The sequence below is a fragment of the Lissotriton vulgaris genome, chromosome 2_1 (genome assembly GCF_964263255.1).
Source record: "Lissotriton vulgaris chromosome 2_1, aLisVul1.2, whole genome shotgun sequence".
Lineage (NCBI taxonomy): Eukaryota > Metazoa > Chordata > Amphibia > Caudata > Salamandridae > Lissotriton > Lissotriton vulgaris.
The window spans coordinates 1585723486-1585746156 of record NC_141687.1 but is presented as its reverse complement, the minus strand read 5'-3'; the positions used below and the strand labels follow the sequence as shown (position 1 = coordinate 1585746156).

General features: G+C 43.9%; 1 protein-coding gene across 1 annotated transcript in view; it reads left to right on the top strand.

Annotated features, from left to right (window-relative positions):
• Positions 1–22671, top strand: part of LRP1B (LDL receptor related protein 1B) — a 3669685-nt gene that overhangs the window by 3479553 nt on the left and 167461 nt on the right. The window contains exon 83 of the mRNA XM_086955170.1: positions 20507–20632. Coding sequence (XP_086811296.1) covers positions 20507–20632 — 126 coding nt within the window. The remainder of the gene's footprint in view (positions 1–20506; positions 20633–22671) is intronic.

Sequence of the window (22671 nt, the reverse complement as noted above, 5' to 3'; positions counted from 1 at the left end):
TGGAAAAAGGTAGCTTGTTTGCTGCCTTTGTAGATTTAAGGGCAGCATTTCACCTTGTCTCCCATAAAAGATATTGGAGAGTATTAGATGATTTGAAGATTTGAAGATGCCCCATGACCTTATAGCTAGACTTCATGAGGACACCTATGCGAACATTTGGTGGGAAACTAAGGGTCAGGTTACTTGCTCATTTAGAGTGGATAAGGGGGTAAGACAAGGTTGTGTTATGGCCCCAACTTTGTTTTCTATTTTTATAAATGGGGTTGCTAAATTCTTGGAAGACATCCAAACTGACGCACCTAAATTGGCAGGCGTAAGAATTCCAATTCTTATGTTCGCCGATGACACCCTCCTAATAGCTTACAGCGTGCATTAATACTTTTTGAGGAATTTTGCATTATGCGGGGTCTCGAGATAAATAGCTAAAAAACTAAATATATGACATTTAATCCTCAAAAATCCTCGGGAGGAGAGATGCTGCTGAATAAGCGCCCCCTGGAGAAGGTGAAAGACTTCACATACTTAGGCAGCATTATTCAGGACAATATGAACTGGGGTAAGCATCTGGACAAGGCCACACTGAAACATCGGTTTGGTGGCCTTATGGGAGAACCCTGAGAACACCCAGTTCCCGTTGAGAGAGCAAATGACGAAAATTTACTGGGGATAGGTGGATGCCAACACTTTTAAGAATAGTGATCCCTTGACATTGACGGGTCAAATCCTTTTGGCCAAACCAATACAAAAACTTGAAGCTTATTGGGATGCTATTACGAAACCATTTGATAGGAAGCTTCTGTTTCAACTGAGAGTGGGTACAATACCCGTTAAATTGTTTACTGCGAAGTAGGTGGCAGCTGAGGATACTTTTTGCCCTACTTTCAATGAAAGTCCAGAATCTTTGGCCCATTTGTTATTTGTGTGCCCCGCCTATATAGTTTCAAGGCGAATATGGCTAGCTCCTATTTGTCGAACCCTGGGCACCAGTAAATGTGATGTGGCTTTGAGATTAATTTGTACTGAAACATGGTCACCAATTCTCATCGCCGTAGCCAAATTTTTAGGATGGGCATGGATTATAAGATCCAAAGCGACAGTGGCATTATGATCAATGCATATTATGCATTGTGCCCCCAAATCTTTTATAGACATGTATATAGATGAGTTTACATATGATTTTGGCACCCAAATGAATTATACTATCCGTTGTACCATCTTTATTTGCATTAAGAGCTGGGTTTATATGAGCTGAACATTAGTTTTAACACTGTTGTTTTTATAATCTTTTTAATGAATTGTTTTTATATTTGAGAGATATCCATTTTATCTGTTTTTATTGGATATTTAATGTACTGGATCTTGCTTTTATGACAATCTGTCGATTAAAGCTGTGTTGATGGTGAGTCAACCCTAGGGCAGGTACTGGACAGTCCAAAGGCCATGGTACAGTGCAATTAAAAAGATGGACATTTACTTTTATGTTTTACATTCCCTGGGAGTAAAAAACTCTTACATTTGTTTTTCTCTCAGGTAAGACCTTCCTCTACCATGGGATAACATTCGAGTTATCTTATTCCATTTTATTAGTGTAATTTCGAAAATGAGAATAACTAACTGTTGGAAATTGTATTACTGGCTGACTGGGGTATGAGCCCTGGTCAAGCAGCAACCAAAATCCTAGTCAAGGCATGGTACAAGCAAACCAAACCCGAACTCAGCAAAAAGTGGAGAATAAAGTCAAAAAGTCTGGGGTTGAGCCTGCACAAAGATCTACGTCCAACACACAGTTCATGTCTGGAGTCTCTGGGATCTGAATTTAAAATCTTAGCTTATGGTGTAGTCGGATTGTAAGTTTCCTTTTCGAAAATGCCAGTTTTAGAAATGTCAATTTTGTTTGTCATAGCCCTTTAGGGGCAGATTTACAAGCCCCTTGCGCCACTTTTGCGTCAATTTCCCCATATTAAAAATAACGCAAAAGTGGTGCAACGCCTTGTAAATAAGCCCCTAAGTGTCTGTAGCATGTCTCTGGTCACATAACAGTTGGACTTCCTCCTAGGCAGTCAAACACAATAGGGAACTTAAGTGTGCTTGGATGAGCCATCACTGGCAGGATGTGAGGGAGAAGATAGGTACAGCCATACTTACACAGGAATAGGCTGTGTCCTACCTTCACACATAGATCTTCATATCCCATGTTGTTAGTCTAGAGCCAGGATAGAGAAGGCAGAGTGCCCAGGACTTCAAAGGAAAACCTCTAGAAGCGTCTCCCCCACTTCAAAGGCATAACTGTCACTTCTGGACCTGTGGATACTCTGTCAGGAGGAAGGACTGCTGTGCTGCAGAAGACTGCCACTCTGCTGGACTGCCTTCTACTGGACCTCTGCCTTGCTGTGCTCCTGCCTGGATGAGAAGGACTGGACTTTCATCCCCTGAATCCAGGACCCCATGGTGAATCCAGAGCTTGTTGACTGGCCTTCTGTCTTGAACCTCAGAGACAGAGGCTCCAACATACTTGCAGCTGCACCTGAAATCTTACATCTGTGAAGCTACCCTGCCGAGTCATGCTGCCCCAGTCCTGGTCCCTTGGAAGTGGGCTTAAAGTGCTTTGCCAGCCTCTGTGGATCCCGTAGAACTAAAGCATCTACTCTGCCAGGTGGCACAACTCTGAGCAGAACTTATGCATCTCCACTGCTGTTTCAATTGGACCTGTGCAAAGACCAGCATCGCCACCACAGGCCACATTGCATTTGGAACTGCTGTTATGTGATGCTTCCTTGGCAAAGGCCTTCGCAACTCTCTCCGACAGCAGCCTTACTATGCATCGCAGCCTCCTTGCTCCTCGGAACTCACTCATCCCTTTGAGTGTGCAACATATCTTCGACTTCGGAATTTGCATCACAATCTCTCGTCAATGGGATCTTCGATGACCACAGAACAGGAACTCGCACCACAGTCTTGAAGCATCTTGGAATCAATGCATTGCTTCAGCTGCGTGATGCATGTTGTGTGCAGATCCTCACACGCTTTGCAAGCCAGGATTTAGGCAGCTTTGTTCACAAGCCTAACTGGGACCATGTAGCTATTGCAATCGGCATGAACTTGTGAGTTTGTCCCCGACCAGCACGACCAATATCCACAGTTGGTGCTTTATGCCTATTTTTACTAAAATCTTTAAAATGTAATATCTCCGGTTCTACTAATTGGATTTTTGTCATTTTGGTCTTGTTCTATTTATTTAAAATGACTCGGTTTCGTTAACTTTGTTGAGGGCTCCTTTTTGTGTGTCTTCACTGTTTTGTTGTTTGAAGTGTTGCACAAATACTTTGAACAGTGCAGTGTCAAGACTGATTTGCATGTGGCTGGGTCTAAACTGGAGTGGCATGATGAGCAAAATCACGATGGATTTAGGCCCATATCGCTGTACTGGGGTGAATGTACAACATTGTTCTGCATTCTGTCCATCAATTGTTGTTTTTGCATTTGTGACCCGAGTGGGGCGGGTATGCCCAGACGTGGGTCCCGTGCTCTCCATGCCACTGAAGTCAAGCTATCCTGTCTGATGAGGCCTGAAAGCTCGAAAGCAGTCCTAGAATGCTTGTTTCCAGTCTAGGGAGGACCTGGCCTGGCAGCTCTGGCTGGACTGTTGTCATTAGTCGCAGGGTCAAGACTGATTTGCATATGGCTGGGTCCAAACTGGAATGGCATGGTGAGCCAGAAAACAATGGATTTAGGCCCAGATCTCTGTACTGGGGTGAATGTACGACATTATTCTGCATTCTGTCCATTAATTGTTGTTTTTGCATTTGTCACCCCAAGTGGGACGGGTATACCCAGACATGGGTCAGCGCTTTTTGCTTCATGAGGCAGAAGTAGATTACTCTGCTGGGTCCTGCCCTATTAATAGCATGTATAGTTCTGCTGAGCTGTGTTTTCTCTGCCCAGTGATTCATTTTGCCCCTAGTCTTATTTATTTCGCTGCCAAGTGCATGGATGGATGGATGGATGCTGCTGTCCGTATTTTTGACTGCCCTGTAGAGAATATTTCTGACAGTATTTATCTCCAGGTTAATCCATACGGCTGGAATCAGTAAAGCTGAAGTTCTCAAACAACAATAATTTTAAACTCTGAAACATTACATCATATGCTAATGTTTCTTTTTTACTATTGATTAATTGAAACCTTTTGTTTTAAAAGCCAAATATTGCCCTTTTGCTGAAATGCTAAACCTTGCAGGAAGCGGATGTGATGCACAATGTGCATTATAAAAATACCAAATAAATAAATTAACATGTTCATTAGCTCAAAGTTGCTTTTTCTTGAGCAATATGTTATCTGCATCTACATACATTATAACTGGCACTGTTTTAGTAAATAAACAACAATAATGGGATCTCTTTAACCTCAGTTTTTCTTAGTTTAAAATGGCCTGGTAAACCAATATGCTTTCTCCTAACAGGAGCCCACAATCCAGCGTATACATTAAATCCACATAGAGAATTTGATTCTGGTTAAACAAAACTAAAGTGAAATTTCTTTTTCACAAGTTAGTTGATTGTGATGGATGTGGGCTGATTAAACGTTTGAAAATATTAGACTGTATTAGGAGAGGAAGTAAATTTAAATAAAAAAATGAGGTAGATGAATTCTTGCCAATAAGTTTGATGCAAGCAAGGCAGTGGGAACTGTGTTAATGTAAAGTTAGTTACGCCTTTGTATAGTGCATGCTGAAAATTACTTGGTTTCATAGGGCCTGATTATGATGTCGGTGGGTCTGACACCAATGGCTTGTTGGTGTCGGACCCACCAACATCTGCCCCTGTTGGTCCGCCCACCTAATTTCGATGTGGCAGGTGGAGGCACCGGGCGGAGGGTCCATCTGCTGCACTTCTGACCGGCTCAAGGAGCCCGTCGGTGCATTGGAGGTTCAGTAAATCCTACAATAAGGGCGGTACCTGCTCAGGCACAGCGATAGGAATTACAGTGTCCTTTACTGCCTGCCCTTTCATGGCGGTTCACCCGCCATGAAAAGACATGAGGAAAGTGAATTTTGGGGACCCTAGCAGGCCACCCTTCTCCTGTGGCCCTCCTCTATGGGGATTCTGGTGCCCCCCTAAACATTCATGCACCAGGTTTCAGGCACCGCATGGTGCCTACCACACGGTGCAAGGACGTTTTTAGAGTGTATATTTTATTTTGAGGCATGTGCTACAGCACATGCCGCAATAGAAAATATACACATTGCAACTTCTATGAAGGCGATCACATTGTAGTCCTGGCAGCGGAACCACCGACTTCTAGTCAGGTGGTCCTGCTTGCCCTACGGTGCTTTTCGTGCATTGTAAGCAGACCCTTAGTGATTTGGTGCTGAGGATCCCTTACAGCTGTGAGTTTGCCCACTGAACAGTATATAAATATAGGGGCTTATTTATGAGAGTCTTGCACCACCATATCGTGACTTTTTCTCATAAATAAGACCATGGGTATGTATATAACAAAAGAAACAACATTTCACACGGGAGTATAATAACTTTTAGCTGTTAGTATGGTCTATGTACAGCAGACAATCAACGATGAAGCACTATGAAAGACCTGTGTTTGCTCTTTAACTTACTTTATTCCACATCTGCTTGAAAAATGAACAACATAAATGTAATCCATAAAAATAAAAGTAATACTGGTGGCAAGATTTTTAGCAAAACTGCAGGCTGTGCAGTGAAAGAAAATCTGTATTGAGTAGTGGGTAAAACAATTATTAAATGGAATAACATATTTTAAGAAGAGCTCACCCGTTCCCCAGATAAAAAGTTTAGACATAATTATTACATTTAAAAAGAATCAGTCAGTTTTTACTGAAATTCTGTGTTTTGGCCATCATTATTGGAATTTGGACGAGGCCACCATCAGAGCAAATGTCTAGCAGATCATCACAGAACCTGCCACCATTCCAATCATATACAAGAGAGCACATAAAACAAGCCAAAAGAGCTCAATAGATTTTACTATTTGTAAATTACCTATCAGGAAGGCTTCCAATGCCTTACATATGGTAGGATTCATTGGATCAATATGTGTTTTGAGAAAATGATCAACATGCCGCAAAGACATGCCTTCCAACCTAAATACAAAGCAAGCATGTTATTCAAATTTCATACAACAAATGCCAGTGCCTATGACAAGCTAGGTAAATAACTACTGGACGTTTACTGAAAATGAGATGCATAATATTAGGCATCAATTTCCATTCTAAATGTAAGTGAGATAGACAAGCATATACGTTATGAAATAAGCACTACTGGGACACACTTAATGCTTGGCATTGAAGGTAAAGGGCTTGGCGTGCCTGCATTGGTGCCAGGCAACCATAAGTGCACCAGCACAGAAATAGCTGAACTGCAGCATATCTTTGTGAATATGGCACTGTTCCTCCCACTCCCACCCATTCAAACATCACAGCTCAGAAGCTTGTTTTGCTTCGTTGCTTTGTGCGAATGTTTAGTAAATCTGCCCCACAGTGTGTGTAAAGCATGAGCTGATGAGTCCAGCTCATATCCACAAAGAGCATTGATGAAGCTTCAAAAAACCTATTTGACATCCCCTGGGTATTGTGGATTACCACGGGTAATGGAAATGTTAGGCCTGATTCACAAAGGTAAACTTAAACATTTTTGTAAGTTTATGATTGTTTGCTTTTCACAAGGGCATTCTACTTGTATGTTGACTGCAGAGTCTCCACACATAAAAAGGTAGGACTGTCAAGTCTTTTATGTGTGCCTTTCATTGTGTCTGCTCACTCTTGTGTGAGTCATTTGTTTCAATTTCTCTTTATTTTTCCATTTACAATAAGTTTTTGAGATCATACAAAGGTATCTATTGTGCCCAATATCTGTTGTTGTATAAATGGCTTTTCTAAAATCAATATTTTAGAATTTTCATGAGATGGCATGTCCTAATTAATGAGAAAGTGTTTGTTTTACTTGTGGCAAGCAGTCCCACTTTGTTCTCCAAAGATACTTGCTACCTCTCCTGAAGGAAGTTTATTAAGCTGTCAGCTGTCTATAACTAAATGACAGCAAATGAATGTTAGCTATTCGAGAAAGGGTTCTTGTGACTGCTAATGCTTGCTTCCCGTCATCCCTGATGACCCAAAACTGAATTGAACCCAGTTAGAAAATGATATCATATGGGGCGTAGCTTGGACGTCAATGAGGAGAGTTGCCTAAGTCCAGAGCTCCGCTACACCCAGGACAAATAACGAGCCCTAAATGCGATTCCAGCTAACCAAACGAAACTCCAAGCAATCCAAAGGAAATCGGAAACCCTGGAAAGCAGGAAGACATCAACCACACAGGGCGATAACTGCAAAACAACTGACTAAATCGGTTGCAAGAAGAAGATCTCCGGCAGTAGAAAAAAAAGACAAAATGGCGGCGTCGGAGTAACAGAGAAAGCAATCAGTGGCACAACGAAGGCGCTGGTACAAAGGGCCTACACCCAAGAACAGCCACCAAGAGGTCAGTGCTCATAGCAGCCCCGCCCCAAGCAGAATACCTTGCTGCCCAACCCAGGCAAAAACCGAACTGCAATCGCCATCAATGCGCAGAAAGCGAAACGAAACCGCAGGGCGCAGCCATATTGGGAAGAGAAACAGCCGGGTCAAACCCGAGGGGGGAAAAACACTAACCAGTGGCCAAGCAAACCCACAATAAATGCCCAGATCGCACTATTAGACTGATCCTCTAAAGGGGGGAAATTACCAATTGCGCACAGCGGCAACGCCCAACACGTACTAGCGGAGGTGAAACCGAAACTATTGATGGGTGCCGCCATCTTGAGCTGACCCACCTAAACATGAACAGCGCATGAGCGGACAGAACAAGCGCCTACAAAGAGCACCCAAGGAGACAGCAGTTGCTTTCGGCCCCCAAAAAAAAAGACAACATCAACTTAATACCGGGGAGAGGTAGGCAAGAGCAACAAGCAGCGAAAAGCAAAAGCGGTCAGCCCTGGGTAACGGAGGGCGAAACCGAAACAATCTATGGGTGCCGCCATCCTGTGCAAACAATATCAGCGCGCAAGTAGATAAAACAAAACAAACGCCTACAATAAACACCCAATGAGACATCACACAGCCTTGGCCATCGGGGGGCGAAACCGAAACCAACGAGGGACACCACCATCTTGAGCAACCCGAGTCAGCGTAGGCCACCACGAGAGAGGTCTGGCACACACAGCCACCAGAATCGCATTGTGAAGGCTTGTATCCAAAGCAAACAACAAAAGCAGCCACAGACCTATTCGGAGAAGGGGGAAATCCAGAACAACAAAAAGAGGCTGCAGTCGCGACCAGACACGCCCTAGGTGAAACAGAACTAGCACGGCTGTAACAACCATCATGGAGGTACTAGCAGAATAACGCAAACCATACCAACACCACCCATCTGCCAACACCTGCATGGTAGCGAATCTAACCCAGTTACAGTTGGACCACCCACGGCGATATAGTGCACCCTAAACCAGCTCTACCAATACCAGTAGAGGGCGAAAAGACCAAGCAGGCACACAAGCGAACGAGACACTCCATCACAAGCCAACACAGAGTAACAAGGAGACAAGCAGACTCAAAGGAGTGCCCAGGAACAGAGCTATTTCAAGCACAACCAGAATACGCAAGGAAAGGGACATGATCCACAAAACAAACTGCCTACATTGAGCAGGACAAAGCAAGGCAAGTAAAACGACGGACCCTCCTGCGAACGCAGCAGGCAGTGCGCACAACAAGGCAGGAATTCAGGTGCCAAGAAAATCAAAGCGGCCCCCACAACAACAACCGACCACACAAATAAGAACAAACAAACAAGAGCGCGGCGACTCACAAAGGGGCAAGAGATTCGACTGCCTATTAACAAAAAGATTCAGAAAAGGGGGTGGTGATGAACAGAGTGTCTGAATTAAGCAGACCACTATTACCCAGTGCAAAGATCAGGGCTTTATCCATCACAGTTTTTTAGCTCACTGCACCATCCCAGCTCAGAACTTGCCATATGCAAATTAGTCTGACCCTGGCCCAGTGCATCATGGGAACAGGGCAGACCAAACTACCAAGCCAATTCTTATACTGGGAAGGAAACAAGCTACCGGGGACCGGTTTCTGGCATTTCAGCCGTCTTCGGCCCGGCTTGCTTGAATCCTGATGGTGCAATGAGCTAGGGACTCACATCTGAGTATACCCTTCCATGCTTATGGTGGACAAAAATGATTCAGAAAAGGGGGTGGTGATGAACAGAGGGGCATATTATCAAGCCTGTGCGCTAAAATTATCGCCGCTTTATCGGCCGAAAACGGCCGATAAAGCGGCGATAATGGGCTTGATAATATGCTCTATGGAATTCCAATCGAAGCACATGTTAGATGTGAAGACATCTAACATGGGCTTCGATTGGAATTCCACAGAGCATATTATCAAGCCCATTATCGCCGCTTTATCGGCCGTTTTCGGCCGATAAAGCGGCGATAATTTTAGCACACAGGCTTGATAATATGCCCCAGAGTGTCTGAATTAAGCAGACCACTCTTACCCAGTCCAAAGATCAGGGCTTTATCCATCACCGTTTTTTAGCTCACTGCACCATCCCAGCTCTGAACTTGGCAATATGCAAATTAGTCTGACCCTGGCCCAGTGCATCATGGGAACAGGGCAGACCAAACTACCAAGCCAATTCTTATACTAGGAAGGAAACAAGCTACCGGGGACCGGTTCCTGGCATTTCAGCCGTCTTCGGCCCGGCTTGCTTGAATCCTGATGGTGCAATGAGCTAGGGACTCACATCTGAGTATACCCTTCACGCTTATGGTGGACAAAAATGATTCAGAAAAGGGGGTGGTGATGAACAGAGTGTCTGAATTAAACAGACCACTCTTACCCAGTCCAAAGATCAGGGCTTCATCCATCACCGTTTTTTTAGCTCACTGCACCATCCCAGCTCAGAACTTGGCCATATGCAAATTAGTCTGATCCTGGCCCAGTGCATCATGGGAACAGGGCAGACCAAACTACCAAGCCAATTCTTATACTGGGAAGGAAACAAGCTACCGGGGACCGGTTTCTGGCATTTCAGACGTCTACTCAGACATGAGTCCCTTTCTCACTGCACCATCAGGATTCAAGCAAGCCGGGCCGAAGACGGCTGAAATGCCAGAAACCGGTCCCCGGTAGCTTGTCTCCTTTCTGGTGAAGAATTGGCTTGGTAGTTTAGTCTGCCCTGTTCCCATGATGCACTGGGCCATGGACAGACTGATTTGCATATAGCCAGGTTTTGAGCTGGGATGGTGCAGTGAGATAAATAACGGTGATGGATCAAGCCCTGATCTTTGGACTGGGTAAGAGTGGTCTGCTTAATTCAGACACTCTGTTCATCACCACCCCCTTTTCTGAATCGTTTTTGGCCACTATAGGTGTGGCAGGGTATACTCAGACATTAGTCCCTTTCTCACTGCACCATCAGGATTCAAGCAAGCCAGGCCGAAGACGGCTGAAATGCCAGAAACCGGTCCCCGGTAGCTTGTCTCCTTTCTGGTGAAGAATTGGCTTGGTAGTTCAGTCTGCCCTGTTCCCATGATGCACTGGGCCAGGGACAGACTGATTAGCATATAGCCAGGTTCTGAGCTGGGATGGTGCAGTGAGATAAATAACGGTGATGGATCAAGCCCTGATCTTTGGACTGGGTAAGAGTGGTCTGCTTAATTCAGACACTCTGTTCATCACCACCCCCTTTTCTGAATCGTTTTTGGCCACTATAGGTGTGGCAGGGTATACTCAGACATGAGTCCCTTTCTTACTGCACCATCAGGACTCAAGCAAGCCGGGCCGAAGACGGCTGAAATGCCCGAAACCGGTCCCCGGTAGCTTGTCTCCTTTCTGGTGAAGAATTGGCTTGGTAGTTTAGTCTGCCCTGTTCCCATGATGCACTGGGCCAGGGACAGACTGATTTGCATATAGCCAGGTACTGAGCTGGGATGGTGCAGTGAGATAAATAACGGTGATGGATCATGCCCTGAACTTTGGACTGGGTAAGAGTGGTCTGCTTAATTCAGACACTTTGTTCATCACCACCCCCTTTTCTGAATCGTATTAACAAAAAGAGGCATAGCCAAAATGGCTGGTAACGATGGGAAACAACTGCAGAGAAGACGAAACCAGAAGGAGTCTACGAATCACCAATAAAACAAAAATCAGACATAATCAGAACTCTGGACAGCATCCTCAAAAAACTTGCGGAGGTACATGACCTAGCAAAGACTACAAAAAAAAACCACGGACGCGATCCAGCTTGAACTGGCAGCTGTAAGAGCGGACATTCAAACAGCAGGCTCTCCGAAGTAGAACAGAGAGTCAGTGACATTGAAGACAGGGCACGGCTCACTGGAAAGGCAGTCGGCAACATAGCCAAAGTTCGAGGACAGAAGCAGAAAAAGCAATATAAGAATTCTGGGAATACCAGAGGGCGAGGAAGACAAGGCGGGCTTGTGCGTGGCACTCCTGCAAAACCTCATTCCCAAGCTAACTAACCTCAGGTTCGAGAACCCATTAGAACTAGACAAAGCATACAGAGTACCAGCCATAAGAGAATCTAACAGAACGGGACCGAGACAAATTATATGTAAACCACTACGTTCACACCAAACTGAAGTGATCTTCGGAGTAGCAAGAAAGAATCAAAACCTGCTGTGGAACGGAAACAGAATCATCCTTACACAGTATTACTCAAAAACCACAGTCGACATCAGAAAAGGTTTCTTAACCTCTTGAATGCTTATGACGAGCTGAGCTCATCATGAGCCACGGCGCTCCGGTGCTCATGACGAGCTCAGCTCGTCATGGCCCGTGGAACGCTCAGGTGCGGGGAGAATTCCCCTGCTGTGCTGAGCGTTCCACTGCAGGCAATAAACCTCCCCTCCAGCACAGCGGGGGATTAACCCCCACAGCGAAGGGGTTAACCCAAAGGGAGAGGTTAAAGAAAGAGAACATCACCTTTTCATTCGCAGGCCCGACAAGATTCAAAATAACTAACAAAGGAGTAACACTGACCTTCGAAGATCCTACGGAAGTAGCCCGCTACCTAGAAAGCCCAAAGTCTCAGGCTGTGGAGACGCTAACACCATCCAGCAAGAGAAGTGCCTCTCCAGAGCACTCCACTGACTAAGCAGACGCACAAGAGGCAACTCGCCAGTTTTGCAAAGAATAAAGAAGCATACGATAAGAACATTTGACTTTACCAGAAATTTACCTCATGAGGTAATCAATTATCCCGTGCACAGCAGAATCTATCTCACAGACGCGAGATGAGACTCCTTGACCTTAACATATATCTACCTCATGAAGACACCAAAAAATCCTTTGCACAAGCAAATCTACCTCATGGAATGCCAGCATTAGGCACAGAAGAGTGCAAACCTACACACCGAAGCACAAGAAGTGATTGGACAAGCGTGACTGAGCCTAAGAATGACTATATCCTTTCACTTTCATACGGGGGGTTAATGAAGTGGCAACTAGTATCGGATGGTCAGCTACAACCGTCAGACCCACCCCAAATGTCGTACTGCGATCTCTGACTAACCTGGGGAAAGTAGCGGGGCGGGAGGGACCTTGCTGTCGCACGCCTACTGTACGACAAAGCTGCAGGAGGGGGGAGTAGGGAGGGGAGAAGGGGGGTTTCTATGTACATAGTGTCTGTCCCATCTGTATCGTCTTTTTGTTCAGGTCTGTCCATGTCCTTGTCCTTGTCACCTACAATTGCTCAGTTAGACCACACGCACTAAAAAACACACCTCACCAAACCACTACTACACACACCAACATGCACCAGGGCCCGCAAAATATGACGACAAATAACAACAATGCACTGCAAACAGACCTGAAGATAGTCTTCCTCAACGTCAAGGGTCTAAATCACCCGGTTAAGAGGAAGAAAGTTCTAGACTACCTAGCTAAGACCAAAGGTGACATCATCCTCTTACAAGAGACTAAACTAGCCAGAGAAGACTCAAACAAGCTCAGAGCAAGATGGATAGGTCAGGTAGCTTGCTGCCCAGCGATAGGGAAAAAAAGGGGTCATCACCCTGATAAACGGTAGATCCAAGATAACTATTGAAAAAGAACAATGTGACGATCAGGGGAGACTACTGATCACCCAACTAAAAAGAGGAGATGCAACTATACTGATAACCAACACCTAAGCTCCTAATACAGACGACACTAGCTACTGGGAAGAGGTAGCGAGGCAATTAGAAGCTTACCAGCCGTGCGACATGAACGTGCTGGCAGGCGACTTCAACCTTGCCCTGGAACACACCCTAGACAGACAATCAAGATCACAAACCCGACCCAACGTCCCTCAACACTCTAAAAAACGTATGCATCAGGTTCAAACTAGAAGACCCATGGCGAATCCAATACCCCGATACCAGAGAAAACACCTTTTACTCTAACGCACACAATTCATACAGCAGAATAGACTACATCCTGATCTCAGCCTCACACATACACCTGATTGAACACACAGACATCGCGGCTAGAATGATCTCAGATCACTCATGTATCAGCCTACAACTCACGGGCAGACACAATGAGCACATCACACGCAGATGGAGATTTAACAACATAACCATGGCAAAAAAAGAGGAGAAGACAGAATACAGAAAGCCATAGAGGACTACATCGCAGAAAACGATATTCCTGATACAGATCCAAAGTGCCTAAGGGATGCCCTTAAAGCAACCATCAGGGGGACGCTGATAGAAATCAAGGCCAGGAGAGATAGAGAATCAAAAGCGCAACAAAACCAACTAGACCAGGACATCAAAGACCGGGAGAGGAAACCCATTAACGATACCTCGAACGCAGCCGCACTTGTAGAACTCTCAGGGAAAAAATACGAATTCAACAGAATTCTGATCGAACAGGCAGGTCTGTGGATCAGGAAATACAAACAAATCAACCTATGCGAGGCTAACAAAGCGGGCAAATCGCTTGCATCATACCTCAAATACAAGCAAAGAAAGCAAGGTATTTCAACAATCACAGATGCAACAACAGGTCACACACCAGGAATAATGAAATCATACACACATTCATGGAATTCTAAAAAAGAACTCTACAAAAAAGATGACAACCTAGAACAGGAGGGATGCTTAGCCTATCTATACAGACTCAATCTACCCAAGGTTACAGAAGAGGAGGCCAAGGCATTAGGCCAGGACATAAAAACCAGCGAGATAATTTCAGCCATCAGGGCTCTAAAAGACGGCAAAGCCTCTGGACCGGACGGATACACCGCACCCTTTTACAAAACCTTCCAAGACCAACTAAGCCCAGTGCTGGGTAAAGTCTTTAATCACTGTGGGAAAGAGCGAGCAGTCACAGAATCTATATCACAAGCCAATATAATAGTAATACCTAAGGAAAACAAAGATCCACAATGGCCCAAAAATGACCGCCCTATAACTCTCATGAACCTAGGCTGCAAGCTAAACGCCAAAATCCGGGCCACAAGACTAAATAAAATGCTCCCACAGCTAATCTGTAATTCACAGGTAGGCTATCTAAAAAGATGCATGTCCCATGATAACACAAGACTCCTCTGCCAAGTCATAGAACACTCCTCCAAAACAGTTAACCCTACGGCAGCCATCACGTTAGATGCAGAAAAAGCCTTCGACAGGGTATGCTGGCATTTCTTAGAGAAAAGCATGCAAGCGCACACCCTGGGTGAGAGCTTCATGCGGAAAGTCATGGTTCTATACAAATCCCCCAAAGCCCAGATAGCAATCAACGGAGCGACCTCTGCCCCCTTTAATCTCGAAAGGGGGATGAGACAGGGATGTCCTCTATCTCCTCTGCTGTTCCTTCTCCCACTCGAACCCCTGATCCGGGATATCACAGACAACAGCAGGATAGCAGGAGTAAACATAAACAACACTACAGCCAAACTGTCTGCCTACGCAGACGACCTGCTCATAATAACGGAGAAGCCCGCTCACTCTATACCTGCACTCATGCACACTATCGATCTGTACGCAAAACACTCAGGCCACAGACTCAACAGAGACAAATCAGAATGCATGCCCCTCAATATACACACAAATAGAGAAGTATTGGGCTCCTCCGGCGTAGCTTGGGAACCTAGTCCTGTCAGATACCTGGGCATCCACTTCTGCAGGACGCTAAGATCGACCCTGGAACAGAACGAGAAAACCACTCTAGAAAAGATAAAAGGTCTCCTAGATACCTGGTCACCAAAGTTCATCACCTGGTGGAGCAGAGTAGACACTGTGAAGATGATGATCACTCCCATAGTAAACGATCTAGCTGGAATGCTCCCCCTGGCTTTCACAGACCGGATGCTAAACAAGTTCATATGGCGCAACAAAAAACCCAGAATCAGCCTCCAGAAACTCAGACTAGGTAAAAAGCTAGGGGGCCTCAACATCACAGACCTGAGAACCTTCCAGACAGCCTTCATAGCCAGACAAGGAATGCACTGGGTACTGCCTAAGCAGCCCTACACACCAACCTGGCTCTCTATAGAGAAAGCCATTTTAAACAATGCAGACCCCTTAACTCTCCTCAGAGCCAACAAGCAAGCGTACAAGAGCAACCCGATCTTAAAGATCACTAGGCAGGTGCTGCTCAAAGTAGACAGAAAGCTCGAAGTCAGCATCAGAAACTCTCCCTGGGAATCACTCTGGGATAACCCCAAGATAAATACAGAGGAAAGTCCCTCGACATGAGCACATGGAAAAAAGTAGGTCTCTCATACCCAGCTCAGCTGGAGGAGGAAGGATCTCCCCAGACCTTCAACAGTCTGAGAAATAGACACGACCTCCCTGAAGAAGAACTTTACAACTTCTTAGCCATCAAAACAGCCCTAACAAAATCTAAACTAACCAAACACAAGCCCTCAATCTTCAGATACATGGAGAACATAAACAAGACAGGCCACCAGGTCTCGCACTTATACAAGCTCCTCCGCCCAGGAACCTCCAAAGTAAACACAAAAAACAACTCCTACTGGGTAACCCAACTTGGCTCCAATCTCACAGAACAAGAACTACGAACGTTCTGGGAGGCCCCATCAAGAAACATGATATCCCCAGTGCTAGCACAAACTAAATTCTGGCTTCTACACCAAGCATTCTGGACACCGGCTCGCCTAGCATCATTAGGTCTGAAAGAGAACAACAGCTGCTGGAACTGCGGTGCTGAAGGACCTCACACACCTCATCTTCCAATGTAGAAAGGTTAGCAAAGTCTGGGCGAAGGTGCTGTGCTTCATCAGCGAAGCCCTAGGATGCACTCGACAACACTCATTTGCCACAACTACCACCGTTCATATCACAACAGATCTAGCCACACAGCAAGACAGGTACCTACTAGACTTCCTCCTGACAACAGCAGTCAAAACAGTACTAGCCAAGTGAAAAGATACCACCAAAGGCACATTCAAGGGGTGGCTGAAGTGGGTCATATTCCTGTGAGGGGCACACATCACAGCACTAAGACAAACGCCCTGGAAAAACCCCGACTGTGTAATGTGGTCAGCACTAGACAAATACCTCAGCTCTTACAAGCCTTCATAAATCAACCGTACACGCCTGATCAACGGCTAGTAATCCAGCGCAGGGAGTGTAATCTAACACTAAACAGCCGCCAAACACATCTATGTTTTGTCTTTACGACGCAGCACGTGTACACACGCAATTACCTACATGTTCAATGTTAAATGTTTAAGGCTGATTGCAGAAACGTGGGGCAGACACAAATGTAAATCATGTATCCCTACTGGCCTGGCCGTATAACTGCCTATTTGTTATGTGTCACAACGTTTTATATTTTTGTAACGTGAAAATACCAATAAAAATATATTTTTTTAAAATGATATAAATCAAAGGAAGACCTATGAACTCCCGGTAAATTTTTGAGGACAAAAAGGTTTTCAGCGCCAAAACATTTGCTTACTTATTAAGGCCTGCAAGGTGTTAATAGTTAGATCACGGTGAATTTCTTTATAGAGTATGGCCAGGGGCACTGAAATGGTATATTTCTGCGGCCGTGGCTTGCTGTATAGTTAGCGATTTGTTGCATTTGCTACATAATACATCATCTTCTGCAAAATCTTTGCTGATTTATTCTTTTTTTTTATCTAGCGCATAGCGATCACATGTTACTAAAAATGTGTCCGTGTGTGTTTGCATGTTGTGGAAGGCTTCGCAAAGATTAACTGAACATCTTTCATTTGCTTGTTTCCATATTTTGTTGTTAACTTATTACTAATTAGAAGAAATATTTGCCAGAAAGTATTCCCAAGTGTTGAGTCTACAAAACAATGATGTAACACTGTACAAGAAAGTGGGCTGTATTATGGCGCATAGTTTGTCCTTTGTGCTTCATAATTAGTCAAGGCTGCCACATAACTTGGTACTTCCCGGCTTCATGATTCGAGTGGCTTCCACTGATGATGCATGTAGCAGCATGGGACCTTCCTGCTGATAAAGTGCTCATATGGGATCACTATACTTACAATTTAGGGATCCCTTCATAGGTGAACATCTCTGATGTATGATTTTAGATTTTGTTTACTTTAAGAATATTACCTTGACTATGTGTAGGTGATGATTCCAACTGGGTTATTATATTCTAATTCCTGTGCAAACCCCAGTTTGTACAGTGATTTGAATTATGAGTTATATGGCTAACACCAACCCACCTAAATCTCCCCTGATTAATTTTAGCTTTTGGAGTGTAGGAATTTATCTACAAAAGGCAGGTCACAAACCAATCAGTTTTTATGTAAATCTGACTGATTTGCAGCCTACCCATAATTTTGGGGTGCAGCTGAAGCAATACTCACAGAATGCGCCTTCAAAGGAAATGGCAGTATTGCCTTCCTCATTTATATCCATGAAGCAGTAAGTATTTTGTAATCCCTTGCAAATGTCTGTTGATCCAGGAACAAAGGCCTCCATACCTTCAGTTATATTTGTATTTTTCCTGCATGCCTTTAAGGCAGGGATACTCAAAGTACGGCCCGGGCCGTATGCGGCCCTCCTGACCTTTACTTGCGCCCCCCTGGTGAGCTGCTGCTCATTTGACAGAGCAGGAACATTAAAAAGCTGAGAAGCAAACAGGCACATTTTTATTAACATGTTAATTAAAGCAATGGTAAAGATGAAAAGAAGCAGTCCAAGAAAACTTTTCTTTAGGAACACCTTTATCCTCTGCGATGCATCGGACAGCCCCCGGCCGGCCGACGTTATAGTGAGCGTGTGCGTCGGACGGCCGGGGACCGTCCGAACTGTGCTAGGTCAAATACCGCCACACTGCTGCAGAATTTGTGCCGCGTCGAAGAGGCTAGAGGTAAAGACATCTTGAACTAAACATGTAAAAACATGGTGTAGTTTTTTGAAGTTTGCAGAGATTTTATTTTTTAACTTGCATGAGTGTTTTACTTTAGTAGATCAGATTGTATCACTGCATTGAGAGGCATTTATCAGCAGTTATTGTTTTCAAACATGATCTTGGAAACATTCATGCAGCCCCATTCTGAAAACAATGCCATTACTGAACCAGAAGGCAAGTCATTTATAAGGGTGCACCTTGTGTGTACCCTTGGCTGGTATATAATTGGAACAACATCACAGTTTCCTAAATAAAACACCAGTGGAGGTTTTGTACAGCACACATCCTGAACTGGTATATTTTAAGGGGCTCCACTATGTGGTAATGAAGAAATAGGAGGCAAAGTGAAATTAAGCAATTGCCTAGAATCACACAATTTCGTAGAGTGGGGAAGCCAGGACTGATACCAGGTTTTCTGATTTCACATATTTCACATTCAGCCACCAGTTGAGTATCACTTCCCTCTCACGTTTTACATTAGAAGTAGATGTCATATGAAGGCTCGGTTTGTTGTCCACATCATTAATCTGCTTTGCGTCCCCCTATGCCCACCTGTTTCCGAGTACCCATGCTTTAAGGCATATAGGGCTGCCATAAAAGAGTAGGTATGGTTGGAATAGCATCGCTGCTCACCACAATTTACAAGTTATAACTGAAGAGAGGAAAACTTGCCCAAGGATACAGGTTCCTGTTTGAAAACAGGGTGCCACCTTATGTTGGGTGTTAGCAAACCGTGAATTTTGTGTGACTGCACTTGCGGTTTCAATTCCTTGTTACATATTATGAATGACATTGAGGAGTTGGACATCCCTTTCTCAGTCACTGCTTTTTGGGATTTGAAAAGTGCCTCAATGATACTTTGTAAATCAGAAAGTCTTATGCGTAGTAACTTTTGTATATTGAGAGATGCGATTTTAAGGCCATAAATCATGTCAGATTGCAAATACCAGGCTTTGGAATCACAAATGCACTTTGTACATCAAAGCTGTGATTTACTAAATTACAGTGGCGTAGCAAGTAGGTGGTCCTGCCCTGGCGTCAAGTTTTGGGGGAGGCGGCCTCCACCACCCACTCTTTCATGCATCTGCAAACACTGAAACCGCCAGCACCCCCCTTCCCCTCCGTTGTTCCACGCAGCTGCCACGGGTGGCAAAAGCAGTGACCGCCACAGGCAGCACAAGGGCTAGTTACGGCACTTCTGTATTGTTCTAGGATTGAGTGTGTTTCTTCTGTCTTTTTCCTGCTTTCCTAGCTCTTTTTCTTGCCGCAGTTCCTCTCCACTTTTCTCCATGTCTTCCCACTTTTTTCACCTTGGTCTAATTCATTAAATACTTTCACTCACTCAATCTCCTGCCCTTTTGATAACCTATTAATAAAACGCAACATTGTTAGGCCTCAAGCTCACAGATAATGCAACCCTAGCACTTCCTACCAATTACTTTCTTTCAGCCTCACTTCCTTTGTATGTGTAGTGTCGTTTTTATCGTTTTTCAAAGGTCCAGTGTCTGAAATGTGAATTCAAATACATTGTCAAATTCAACAAATATTTTAATCATGTTTAATCATGTTTAATGTCTTTTGATATCAAGCATGGCTATAAACGAGGAATGATGATAATTTTAATTAATACATGTTTGTGTTTTAAACTGCTTTAACTCCTTCGGTGCTCATGACGAGCCCAGCTCGTCATGAGTGACAGTGGAGCTGTGCTCATGACGAGCTGGGCTTGTCATAACGGCTGTGCTCCGCCCAAATGCGATTAATTCCCTGCCTGTGCGGGCTAATTAATCAGTGGGCCGAGTCGTGACGAGCCCAGCTCGTCAGGAGCACTGCGGTGCCGTGTTCACTCCCTCTGCCCCCCGCACCGTGGGGGAATTACCCCCACAGCGAATTGGTTAATATAATTTTACGTATAAAGAGGGCATTCTGACGCATTGTTCAAAAGTTATTTTCACTTATCTCTCTCTTCTCAGAAAGTAATAACGCCAAATACATATTGGTTTCAAGTGTTGCATTATTGCTTGTATTTTCTTTTCTATCCTAAACAGTATCCAACCCTTGTCAGGATATCAAGTGTGAATTCATCTGTCTTCTGAATCCGGCTGGTGCAATATGTGCGTGTCCAGAAGGAAAATCATTAATAAATGACAGCTGCAGTGACTCTGTTCTCGCAGGTTTGTGTGCTGTATTTGTTTGTTTCAACAGCAATTACCTCTTTGTACATTTAACCGTATGCTGTCTATCCTCTGCATTACTTGCCAATAGTTGAGTACCTAACACATTTACCTTGATTCCTCAGAACCCACAACACCTATAGTGACTTTTAGCCAATTACTTGCGTGACCAATCATAGTCCAAAGAGCTCCAGAGCGTTTTTTTGGTTTATTACGCATAGTACATAGAAGTAATATGCACACAAAAAAATATCCCCGGTATATGGCAGTAAGAAAAAAGGGATTATTTATTCCTGATTATAAACAATATTCTGTCCCACAAGTTCATGTATCTGTTTTAGAGCACCTATTTTTGTTTGAACTAAAAACAAAAACAGATATTTACCTTTAAGGTTAGCGCTAAATACCACTTGTACCCCCGGCATGCTCTGCTTATGACGTCACATATGACATCCTCAGGACGTGTTCTATGACATAATTTGTGACATCAGTGATGACATCTTAAATGACAGATCATTCTAATACTTGAATACTTGCTAGGAAGGACCTGAGGGGGCTGAACTTTTTTGGGGACGTTTTTCACCAGCGTGCCAACAATACATGCAACATAAATATCTAATCAGCAAAAATAAAGTATGCTGGCAACACCTTTCAAACTGGGTATATCCTTACTATATCAGGTATCACCGCCATCCACCGCCATTCACTTGATTGTCATTCTAGCATACCAGCATTCTTTACTTTTGTTGATTAGGCATTTATATATGTTTTTTATTTATATATATATATATATATATATATATATATATATATATATATATATATATAGCGCTCAAAACCTTCGAACCAATTATCGAAGAAGACGACACAGCGTAGTGGAAAAACCTTCTCTTTATTTCAGAAGTCGCTTACGACGCGTTTCGCCTGACCCAGCAGGCTTGGTCACAATAAAGTTTATTTCAGACATACAAACATTTAAAGTTCTCAGTACTCACGTGATGCATCACGTGATTAACAAAATCATAGAACTAAAAGAGTTATTTACATGGGTTCTCTTCGAGCTCAACACTAAATTAATGGGTAGTTTCTCGATTTCATTTTGGTAAAAAAGCAAATCAAGATGCAATATACATAAATAAAGCCATTATTCAAAGCGGCGAAAAACAGTGAAAGAATGGATAAGAAACAATAAATGTATCCTTTTTTATGTACCCAATCTTCTATCCCCAATAGGGACATAAACACCGTTTCTTGGAAAACTAATTCAGCCCAAGTGGGCTTTTGATTAACCAACACCACTTCCTTTGGCAATTTAGTCAATAATCAACATCCAAAAATAATGTAGTCTAAATAGTGCTCCCTTGTGCTCAGAAGAATCACTGCATATTCATTGAATATATATTCACCAGCGTGTGAATATATATTCAATGTGAATATATATTTCAAAACAAAATTTCCAGAAGGAATCGGCACACAGACACTGCATTGGAGATTAAGGAACACACATGCTGTGATGGCAGCATGTTTTTGAAGTGATACTATGGAGAACAGAAAGTCTGCTTATACTAACTGTGATTTGACCTCCAATGAGGGGAAAGAAGGACTATTTTAAAGAAATGCTATGTGAAATCTCCTAAATGGTTGCCTTATGAAGTGCAAATTCAGCTAAAGATTGCTGTTCAAGCGCAGAAAGCCCTGCATTTCAAAATTCCCAGGTACCTTGCCCAAAAGCTTAAATTATCCTGTGGTGGGAGCGCATCAAGAAGTGCTATCACTCTCCTCCTGAAACCACCCATCCTTAAGAAAAAGAAAACCACTCTCCAGGCCTTCATAGGCGCTGCTCCAAGGATTTGGAACTCTCTTCCACCGTAAGTTCGCAGAATCTCTTCAATGACCGTTTTCAAACTTGAAGCCAAAAGATTCCTAATGAACACATTTTTACCTTAATTTGGGTTTGGTTACTTGCTCGAAACCACTGTTCCTACAACCATCGTACCCTCATGTGAAGCTGTTCATCCTTATTGGATTTTGTGTCCCCC